We start from the raw sequence: 12,272 nt of genomic DNA on the forward strand, positions 1-12,272 counted from the left end.
GGATAAGTTTGGATGAGAAACTTGAAGCCGACGCTACAACTAAACAAGATGGGTTGACAGAAGGGTACCAAGAAGTAAAACGAGCATATCCCAGGCTAGAACATGAGTTATGGGACCCATAATACACGAATTTTGGGTTTCTTAACGAGCGGAATCTGAATATGATGTTATCTTTGGTCTTGATACGCGACCACATGTGTATATAGCCAACGCGATACGCGATCAGCTTAAAAAACGGGTTTTGACATATATCTTCTATTTACGAACCCTAAATTAGGATTACGACTTTCAGCAGCTGTTAGGCGATTTTGGGTGAATTCCAAAGCTACTAATCATTTTTTGATCAATCATAATGGCCTTCCTCATCATAATTGAAAATCTCTCGATAACGATGCTCGGCTAATCTCCTCGAATCATATCAGGGATGTAGAGTATTGTATTTTTAAGTTTTCTCATATGTTAAAGAACGAATGATTTGTAATTGTTATAAATTAATCTGTGAGTGTTGATGTTTAGTATTACTGCACACTCGGTTGGTTTAGGTTTATCTCGATCAGAACGATTAGTTTGCCAGTTGATATGATAAGTGCTTACAGGGTTGTTTTGATTGGTTTGAATATGATGAAACATACAATTGCCCTTAGTTGAGTCACACTAACAGAGACTGTTTGATAACCAGTGTCGTGTGTTAGGGATTGTTGATGCCTAAAGTTTGCCTAGTTAGTTAATCTGATTTGATCTTTGACAACTAATCTATTAAGTGAACATGAGATTACTAATTATTTACTTGCTTGAACCCCGTGTATAATTTGTCTTGTTTATTGATTAAACTTTGCTTAGTTTACTTGTTTGATATTAAATCCAATCTTTTGCTGGTGTGACAGCACCATTAATTGTTACTCATAATCTTAGAAATTTTTTACATGCTACACTGACCACACAGTCCTCGTGGTTCGACACCCTATTCGCCCTAACTAACTTAAGGTGATTAGGAACACTGTTTAATATTGTTTTTAACTAGATAATGACGATCTAGCATCAACACCCGACTAAAACATTTTCAACAAGGCGTCATCTGTAATAGTTTTTCAATATAACCGTCATAATATTAATCTCTCTCTATAAAATATTTGCAAATAATTTATAAAAATATTGACACACGGTTAGAGCATTTTTAATAAGGTGTCATATGTAAAGCGGAGGTTGCCATCATTAGCTGTCTTTAACATTGCACGGGGACATCTTTCACAAATTCTTACACACATCCTTATTGTTGAGAGGGCCAAAAATGGGGTTCGGTGAGGTGGGGCGACATCAATTTATATTTATTTTTATGCAGTTGTTTACTGTAATTTTTTTCCAAAAATAATTTGTAAAACACATAAATTAATTATTAATTTATAAAAATAAAATATATATTTGTAATAACTTGTAACTTTTTTTTACAATAATTCAACTAATTATAAACTCATTAAAAATATAAAAATCTTAAAAAATCTAAAAATCTCAGAAAATTTGTATTAAAGTTTATTAGATTTTTTTGAATGTTTAAATATGTAATTTAAAAAATAAAATAATATGAAGTTTAAAAAAAAATATTATATGTCATAATAGATAACTTGTTAATGAAAAATAGATGTAAAAGAAGTTGTTAAGGTAGAAAAGGACATTTACGAAGAATGATATATATTGAAAAAGAAAATGAAGTCTTTAAAGAATGCACTCGTTGATAATGGGACTAGTCAACTACGCGTATTTTTTTAATTGTGATGGTAGTATTCCCATTAAAGATGTTCTTATACCACAATCATGACATGTAGATAAATCTCAATTAGCACTCGCAACCTTCACGAAAATACTCTAAACAACCACTACCATGTTTCCTATCCTGCAGTCACAATCTCATTATCTTCCACCTAACATGACAGGAAATCAGTATATTGGGTTCTATTAAGATTTTGCCTTCCAGAGTTTTAACATGGATTCTTTTTTTGATATGGTTATGAATAATCCGTCTTGATTCAATTTTCATGTGTTCTATGTGTCTTGATTCAATATTATGTGATTGGACATTCACATCGACATGGCGACATGTTTTACAAATGATAATTATGATGCCAATGAGCATAGAGTCGTGGTGGTGGTTCAAGAACTATTTAAATAACTAGTAACTCAAAACTCACTAAAAGAGCTTGTTTAAAGCCGGCTCGTTAACAAATCAAGTCAGCTCATTTACAAAGCGAGCCGACTCAACTCGTCACACTCCAAATGTTCAATCGGTGATCTAAACGGGTAGTGGTTGGTGGCTAGTGGTGGGGTAGGCTTGTGGTTGCGATGATTAGGGTTGTTAGCGTGGCCGGTGATAGGTTTAAAAAATGTTACAAAATAATAAACAAAGTTATTATAATAGACTCTGACCATAACTTACATTATCAATCAGAATTTTATATGATAAACTATTGGTTATATGCTGATTTTCTATTCTTTCGTAGGTGTCTTGATTTTAATTCTTTTAGTTCAATAGTATCTTTATTTCTATATTTTAATACAGTAACAATATTTTTATCACCACGTGTAGAGACAGACTTTGAACACCTACCCTTCGCAGTAGTGACGCCCAATGTAATGTAACCGTATCCAAATTGACAACAAAACCACTATTATTATTATATAAAAATAAAAATGATTTCACATTATACATTTTTTTTACTAACAAACTTATTTATATTTCTAAAAGTATTGCTTATATTGATACAGAAGACAATCGAAAAACAAATTGCACTGATAGTCTTTTTGAATAGCATAAAACAATGGCGATCGCAAACACACGGATTCAGCCACAAAATCATACCCATATACGAGACCCTTGCTTCCCTCCTAAACCTTTGGTACAACTAATTTTTAATCCATTTTACAAACATTAACTACATTCTAAAAAAAATCAACAAATTCAAAGAACAAAGAGACATACGTAACCAATACCGATTTAACATTAGAAATCTAAGTATCGATAAAACCTTGCAACCTTTGTTGCAAGAGAGAAGAACTTCACAACCGCCCGAAGCTTACGCCACCTTCGTTGGGCGGCCCATGATGATGATCCGATGTGATAACAGCCAGGCTCGGACACCATGCCCGAGCCTGAACTGGGCCCTTCACCGAAGGGACCCATGTTAAAATCTTTAAATATGAAGCTGTTTCTTAATGCTGGAGAAAAGTATTGCACTGGAGAGTGAATGTTATCTGGTATGTAGAGTTCTGAATGGCTGTGGTTATCCATACTGTATGTGTATGGGGGTGAGGTCAGCTGTAATTGTGGTTGATCTGCAAGAAACAGTCTTATTAGCAGTGATTAATGCATATCAACGCAAAGTCAAAGTCAACCTGTTGACCCCTTAATTTCGTTTATGTCTGTTTGTTTACTTTCATTCATGTTTGGTTTATGTTTGTTTCAGGTCATTCGTTTACGTTCGTTAATATGTTCATCTAAATTTTGTAGGCCTGTTACATTTAGTCTAGTTTTATTAACTTTTCAGATGCAACACATTATCGTTCACATATAATTTTAATGGACGTTAGATTAATTATGTTCGTGCACTATTTGTTTATACCATTAACGAACAAACAACATGTTCACTTTCTTAGCGAACGGACACGAACAAGAAAACCTCATTCGTGTTACTTTGATCGTTTGTTCATTTTAAGTAACGTACATGAGCATGCTCCATTCGTGTCCGTTTACAGGTCCATTCTGTATCTTTGTAAAAAAAAAAAGAAATCTTGATGATTTACATACCTAGGTGCAAAGGCGGGATATTAACATTCTGCAGAACCAAATCAGCACCACTTCTAACAGGACCACCAAGTAAACCGGATGTTATAATCGGGCTTCCAAAAACCGACATATCATCAATCGGTAACACCCCTTCTAAATTCTTGTAAATTTGGTTCTTCAAAGACTCCACCAGAGGCTACACAAAAAAATTATATTAACTATCATTATTTAAATTCCGCGCTTGTAACAACAAATATTACCAAGGCTGAGATTAAACACAAACCATTTGGAAAACAGGAAGCTCTTCAAGTGACAAGTAGTTTTGACCGCCAAATATGGCCCCGACAATCTTGAAAACAGAATCGAACAAAAGCCCGATCCCTTCGGACCCACAATTATACATATACAACTTGTCATCTAAAACACACTCTTTAGCATGCTTGATAATTGTCTCCCATGTTTTGTTACATGACACACCAAGAATCTGAAATATACGTGACGGAAGTTAATATAAAAACTTCGTATAAAAATATATTTTAAGTTTAAATGTTATGCTACCTTGCGAAGTGAGGGCTCGTTAGTAATGTACATTTGCATGAAGTGTTTTACTGTATGTATTTTGTTTGAGCCTAATCGTTTATGAAACACACCGTCTTTTGCGATTTTTTCTAGCCGCCATATGTCATCACCTAAAGCTGGAGGATGGTGTTTTTTGTATGCTGCAATTAAAAAGATTGAAAAAAAAATTGTTAGCTGCTAAACTGGATATTGATGCTATAGGTTTTGGACAATAACAGTCATGTCTGTGGCTGCAAGGGTATTTTAGGGATTTCTTAATAGTTGAATATTTTTTTTAAAACTGAGCTTTGCACTTTGCAGGCAAAGAATTAAGATCAATCCTACTTTCCAAATTCAAAAAAATGGATAAAATTAGGGTCTGTATACAAGCTGAGCTGAGCCAGGGTGGGCTCGGGCTCAACTCATTAAAACGAGCCGAGTCGACTCGCCGCTTATCATTATCATAAAGAGCTGATCCAGAACGAGCCACAATTTTAACAACCCTATAAAAACAGTGTCATGGGCCGGCACAAACCTTATGACCCGTTAAACAAGACATAATAAAAGAGACTTACACTCTCCACGTTGATCTTTCACCATGAACGGTTCGCTAACCGCTTCTCTAACTCTCACACCCGAAACAACACGTGCCCCTAATCTAAACGTCCTACTCCTCCTCCAACTCGAATTATCAGTAATCCAAACCTCACCCAAATCGCCAACCCCGTCTTTTAACACCACCACCCGCTCTCCACCCACTAACGGTCGTTTACCGTCACGAGCATTTATTATTTTGGCCTCAAATTCTTTTTGAGACCACTCATCATCATCATCAACAGAGAAGTCACCATCAAGTGGAACAATATGAACCTTTGATGAACTTAAGGGCCCAGATGACACTATCTGGTTAGAATCAGTGTCATATAGGACTAGTTTAACTGCACCACTGTTCTCAGATTCCACCTTGCTTCCTGTGAACAACATTTGAGGCAACTTGGTTTCAAACCGAAGCTGCAAGGATGTCGGGCTGCATGGCTCGAGTGCATTAAAGGGAGATCTGTCACAAATGTAAGATAATGTTAAAAGGAGCATATCTAATATAAGAAAATAGATACATACACACTCATACATAGGGGAGGAGGGTGAGGTTCAATAGCAAAGACTAAAGTACTGCGAAAACAAAAGGCGCAAACCTGAATCGTTTAAATTTTTCTATGGAGTTTATATTTTTAAAATTTTTTGCTTCTTGCATACAAATGCGTATATGATACGAACCCGTTTGGATCCAAGGGTGTTGAAGGGTCCAAGGAAGATGAAGAGCTAAAGGAAGTCGAATTATCTAAGTAACCGCTTCAATAATTACTACAATTAGGTCTACTTATATGTTTGTGTTTTAGTAAATGGATCATCGATGTTTATGCTTATTAATTTACTTGGTTAAAATCCTTGTAATGGAGATCTAATCCTTCTCGAATCGGATTAACCGGAGAATAGCCCATCTCGAATCGGGCCAACTATCCTTTAATTTCTTGTTTAAGTTTCGGGGTTCTATCAGTGTATTATGTAAATAAGAAACTATTAAACCAATTTGTCATATGTTTTTTCACATGTGTAGGTTTTATACTTTTATGTGATTTATAAACGAAATTTGTTCATACTTTTTTTTAAGAAAGATGAATATAAGTTCGATTTCAACTAGTTTCTTATATTTAAAAAGATTCAAAAATTAAAATATGGGTTCTGACCTAGCTGTCTAGAACTCTCCCCTAACTGGTTATTATAATAATCGGTTTTGACCATGTTGACCAATAACCAGTTCAGTTAATATCTAGCAACCCAAGAAAAGGTTAACCAATATGTGCATCTCTAATATAACATACCAGAACTAAATAAGATAGAGATACTAACCTTGGAGATGAGCAACAGAAGCTTTGACATGCACGCTGCACCTCGTCTCGCACCTATATAATAAATTGATAACAGGTAAACTGTAAACACATGTTGCACAACTAAAATGTTCAAAACTTCAAAAAAGTTACACAGATGTGAAAATTACATTATAGTTTGATAATCACACTTAAATAAAAGAAAGACGAGTATTCTTACCCATCCTCGAATCAACGGTTCCAAAGTCGAGGCTAACTCCTGAGACGAAAGCCCGTCCATCACATTCCTAGGAAAACTTCAAGAAAAAACAAAACGCATGTAAAAAAAATAAACTTATAAAACACAACAAAATTAAAAGTGAATTAAAATCTTAATCACTCACTTGGATGAGACAACTCTTTGTTTGGCTTTATGATTAAGAAGTTCATAATCATAATCACCACCCTCACTAAACGGTCGTTTCAGTACCATCAAACACCAAGTTAACAACTTTAAAATCGATCAGTTATGGTACATAAATATAATCCAACCAACCTTATTTATAGCAAAGGTTGTGTGGGAAGTTCTATGAAGCTTCCAAGTCAACCAGTTATTATATAAAATCAACAACAGTACAATAGCTACGTGTAATACAATGTGTAATGTGGGCGGGTGTGGATTAATCATATTATTATTAGTTATTAACATACTTTTTGGATATTCCCACAACTGTAAAGTGCATTAGATACACCACCAAATCTTTTTCTTGCCATATGATATAATTTATATTTTCCAACAAGATTGGTTCAGTTATACACATTTTACCGTTAATATCTGAATTAAATCTCCATAAAATTGATTCGGATCTTAAACAAGCTCGAGCTTTTGTTGAGGCTCGTTTGATCCCGTGGTTCACTTATCAAGCTCGCGAGCCTTAACAAACATTATATTTATAATATATATATACATATATATACAATTATTAATATACGTATTTATGATTAAAAGAACTAAAAATATTATGTATAAGCAATTTATAAAAAGATAAAAATAAAATAACAAAAAATTTAACGATGGAGTGACAGTTGCTAGAGTTAAACTAATAATAACACAATTAGGTACATTTTCGCATAGAAGATGTCAAACAAATTTTAGGGATTCTAGAAAAAAATTTCGTAATTGATTTACCGAAAAATCAGTTTGGTCAAAGAAACATGAAGAATACGTGTAACGTGTGTAGGAAAGAGATAATAAACGCGTACGTAGCTTATAAATAGATGAGATTATTGACGTTGATTCAATTCAAGGAAGGTTGGTGGAAGACGCGTAAATGATGACTTTTATTATTATTATTATTAAGGGGGAAATGATTTCGTCATGTATACCGAGTGATTTGAATTGTCGCCGGAAGTAAACACATATTGAGGACAAGAGGTAAGATTTTGATGGATCCACCGTTAAAAAGTCGAGTTGTCGTTGTTGTTCAAGATTCATTGTCCCGACAATGGAAGATTCTAAGAAAATGTGTTAGGTCAAAGTGGAGTGTTAAAGTGAACGATCTACTTTAATTTGCTACATTTGGATTGGGATTATAGTTTTGAGATGTTGCTCTCTTTTAGAACATTCTTCTTAAATATTTGTAAATTATAAGATGAAAAGAAAAAATTACAGATTTTGAACTAAATTTTAGGGATAACTCTTTTTTGTTTTCATCATGCATTCATTTTTCATCATGCATTCATGTAAAAAAAAAGACGATAACAAATAAAGTTAACACACCTATCTAATAGATGACCTCTTCTCTTCGGCATTTAATAGCTTGAAATCGAGCCATTACATCGTCTTCCGTTACTTTATCAACTGTTTCTCTTTTGACCACACAAATTAGAGCATTGTTCAAATAATCGTCACCCATTCGATTGCGTAAATCTGTCTTGATAAGCTAATTTAGAAAAACATCTTTCAACGGTTGCGGTTGCAACCGGTAAAACCAACGCTAGCTTCAATATCCGATAACCAAAGGAAACGAAAGATCTTTTCCGGTTTCCACCGTTAGACGAGCAAGATCACGTATTCAATCCAATTTTGCAAATCCTTCATCTTCCTTTACAGAGTGATAGAAGACATTAAGCTCACCAAAAAGACACCCTCTTTCTTTTGTAGTAAAATCGTTTTCATACATCTTAGAAAATGCAATTATCTTAGACGTGTCAAACTTAGAAAACCGGTCACGAGGATTTAAACCCTACATGTTTTCTAGCAAAGTAGTTGTTACCTCATTGAATCGATTTCCAAATTCTTGAATTTGCATATCCAAAACGTATTAAAAATATAAACTTCAAAATGGTGTCTATTAGTAATGACATTCTTTTGGTTTCTAGCCTTAGCATACGTTTCCGTCATATCTAACATATTGTTTTTGTTTTTTACACAAAAAGACATTACTTTTTCCAACATCGAAACAAACCCGTTTTGCCTTAAATCATTCAATGCTCGTTTTGTTCCATTTATCAACTTAGCCGCTTCTAATAAGTCTTGACTTTTTTTTGAAGATGTTTTGAAAGGACATTTGTGTGGCCTAAAACATCTTCCATCAAGTGTGCATTAAAAAACAAATTCAAGTTTTTGAAATATGATAGAATACCTTTTGCATTAGTTCAAAAACTTGATGTGCTAAAAGTAGTTATAAAATAAATAACTAAAATTATACTAATCTAGACACTAAGTAATACTCTAGACCCTTAAACTACTAACCGGCAAGTGAACCGATCGACTCTAGTACAGCTAAGTAAGTCCGGATATCGAACACACGAGACTCTTTAAATTACGAAACTAGCAAATTAGACTCAACTACAAGATAGGACTATTTAATAATAATATTTGAGGGGGTTTTTTTAAACTAATTATTAATAAACTAAAATTAAAATCTAATTAATAAAACAATAATAAAACATAATCATTACTTTAAACTAATTAATTAATTAAACTTAAACTTAATTACTTTAAACTTATAAACAATTAAGAAAACTTATATTAATTCAAATGATAAATATAACTACCCAGGCCAGAATCCCCAAAGTTACGATTATTAATCAAATGGAAAACTCAAGTTATGGAACCGGATCATAAAATAGGCCCTTGACAGAAAACCCGAACAGGACCCTTGAACTTCAAGAAGACGCCTATTGATTTCTAACAAGTTTTAAGACTCACCAGTTTTATATTAAACTTCCTTACGGTTATTTAATCCCTTATGTCTAAGTATCTTTTATGACGAAAACCTACCTTACAGCGCGAAATTCAAAAGATAGCAAATCAGACTCAATTAATTTAATAGACTAAGTTGACAATCAAATCTAGACGGACTCCTTACGAAGAACTAAATCTAGCAATCCTGACCAACAAAGATCTATTAATAGCTTATCACCTTACAACTTTCTAGGCTGACAGTTCACTTTTATCTATTTACTTGATTTTATTGTTTCTATGATTTTAATGCATATTAATCACAAACTAGTCAAGAACACACAGTAAATGACCTAACAAAACCCTATCCTATGAAACAATCAACAAGGGCAATGTTAAACAATAAATTCAAGTAAACAAAACCAAGCAATCATACGCATCAATTAATCAAACTCAACCGTTTACTTAGAACACAAAATCCATAACGAAACGAAATCCAAACATAAATAAAACCGAACTAAGGTTCATCACGACCTAGGTAGTATAAAAGGTTTAGCCTAACATCTTAAAATAAAAGAAAATAAAATAATTAAGTTCAACAACCAAGCTCATGATTAAAATAATATATTCAAACCGAATAGTGATGATGCTTGGTTGAGTAGGTGTTGAACCAAAACGATCTCCACTTGAACCAAAGGACTCTTTCTCTTTTGCTTACTTTTCTTCTTTGCGGATGTGGGGTTCTCTCTGATCAGCCGACTCTGGTACAATGTATGGCGCACCCTCCTCTATATAATAAAATCCCTCGTGTCATGCTTCTTTTCCAAGTTTCTCCTAATGGCGATGATTTGGATGGACTTGCCCCACGTGATGGGCTTTTTACTCAATCCTCTTATAATTATTTTCTTTTAACTGATTGGCCTAAGGCCCATGTAACCACTGACTTTTCTTTTATCTTATTTCGTGTGAGGTGATGGCCAAATTAATAAAGCCCACCACTATTTTGTGCATTCCCTGGTAAAAGTCAAAGAACGAAAAATCTATCAAACCAGATTTCCTCTTAAAACAATAATCAGATTTCATAACAAGACATTTATTAAATTATATAGTTTATGTTAAATAGAAGAGTAAATAATAACCATAATAATTATATATAATGTCATGTAACATATATAAAATACGTCCGACCATTTACTCATTGGTCTCATGCTTCGTTAAAAAGACTCTATTTTAGCCCGTTGTCTTTTAAAACCTTAAAACTCACATCTGAACCAATTAAGAATACTATTCAATAAAAACCTGGTTCAAAAGAACTTAAAACTGTAGGAAATATTTATATAATAATATGTATATTTTAGACCATATCAAATATCCCCACACTTAATCTTTTTTCGTCCCTGAAAAAGTCTAATGCAGTGGAATCAGAATCGGAAAATATAGTCTTAAAAACATATAGATTAATTTAAAGCTCAGAAAAACGCAAAAACTGCGATCACCGATATTGTTGGCCACTTAAACCCATGCCTTAATCTTTACCGGGACAAATATGATCCGAAAATAATAGTACTCAGTGGTTTACACAATTAAGACCCGCTTATTTTCAGCTTTTATCGGACCAGACCACCCCAACTTGACTTAAACCTCAAAATTAGCAGATTTAAAACTTTTGTTGCTCTATTTTTTTATGAATAGTTAAGACGATCAAGGGTATTGTTTATCCACCTAAATTTAAGTATCAAAGTCTACCAAGCAGCTATTAGATACGATTAAGGTTCAATTAATTAATAGCTAGTGTTCCCCACAACATGACATACCCCCGTTATCAAGCAATACACCGAACCATTACCATAGGTGAGAATGCAAAATTTCATCTGTAGGGCTTACATGTGGCGTGTCCCTTGTGGTCCGTTTCTTAATGGTAATGAGACGCGAGTAAGGGGACCCCACATGGCTAACAGCGTGGATGATCAAGTCTGTAATGCATTTGTACTTTTGTACTTTTTGTGATCATGTTTATAGACTTAAGTGGAAGATAACCGCGGGTTTGCTCTTTTTGGCTTTATTTTAAATATTCATAACCCCATTTGGAATTGTGAATACCCAGATGAATAGTCGGCATACAGACCCATGGTCTCCGGACCCGGGGCATCCCATCAATACAAGATTTTAGGTTTTAAAACCATACGCAATGATGTGTAAAACACTAAAACTAGCAGTTTAAGATTTATATCACAGGCTACACGTCATAGTCTAACGTTAAACCTACCCAAGTATCATATGATAACGTATTCAATTTTTAAAACTTTTCAAACTTTATAATATTTCACTTTTTCATACCAAGAATTGAGGCTTGAGTATGGCTGACCTTTCATTACTTATTTTCTATGGACAAAACGCTTTACCCACAAGAAATTCCGACCAATTTTATCAAATTGCCCTTTCATTTTCAAGGCTGAGCCTACCGACACATCACAAGTTAAGTACACTTTCTTTTATTTATCTCATATTATTAGTAGTTTGAAAAACCAATTTCCGATAAATATCATCATCTCACACTTTAATGCAAAAAACTAGATTCAAGGGACATTTTAAAACATTTTTTCAATTTTTTTTAACTATGACTCAAATATACTATCCCCACACATAAATTTTGCATTGTCCTCAATGCAAGGATAAGGACGACATAAAATAAAAATAAAATTAAAATAAAGTCGGACTACAAAAAATTAAAAACCTAAAAATTAAAAAAAAATAATAATAATAAATAACAATAAAATAAAATAAAACGTTAACAAGCTAGATAATGGAAAAGACTTAGCTGGTAATTTGCGCATGAAACATGATGCCAAAGTCTTATTCCATGAATGCCCTCCAACGACGAACGTGC

The 12,272-nt window shown here is 33.5% G+C and overlaps 1 protein-coding gene across 1 annotated transcript; it reads right to left on the reverse strand.

Annotated features, from left to right (window-relative positions):
- Positions 1–2,753: 2,753 nt before the first annotated feature.
- On the reverse strand, positions 2,754–7,071 carry LOC143562074 (calmodulin-binding protein 60 B-like). Its single transcript, XM_077049989.1, has 8 exons — positions 6,603–7,071; positions 6,440–6,515; positions 6,242–6,294; positions 4,909–5,390; positions 4,334–4,494; positions 4,059–4,259; positions 3,797–3,971; positions 2,754–3,324 (listed from the first exon to the last, which is right to left on the reverse strand). The coding sequence occupies exons 1-8, from the start codon at positions 6,689–6,691 to the stop codon at positions 2,993–2,995; spliced, it is 1,569 nt and encodes a 522-aa protein (XP_076906104.1). The 5' UTR covers positions 6,692–7,071; the 3' UTR covers positions 2,754–2,992.
- Positions 7,072–12,272: the final 5,201 nt, after the last annotated feature.

This window comes from Bidens hawaiensis, unplaced genomic scaffold (genome assembly GCF_021521415.1).
Source record: "Bidens hawaiensis isolate Kalapana, Puna unplaced genomic scaffold, B.hawaiensis_p1.1 tig00020902_1, whole genome shotgun sequence".
Taxonomy (NCBI): Eukaryota; Viridiplantae; Streptophyta; class Magnoliopsida; order Asterales; family Asteraceae; genus Bidens; species Bidens hawaiensis.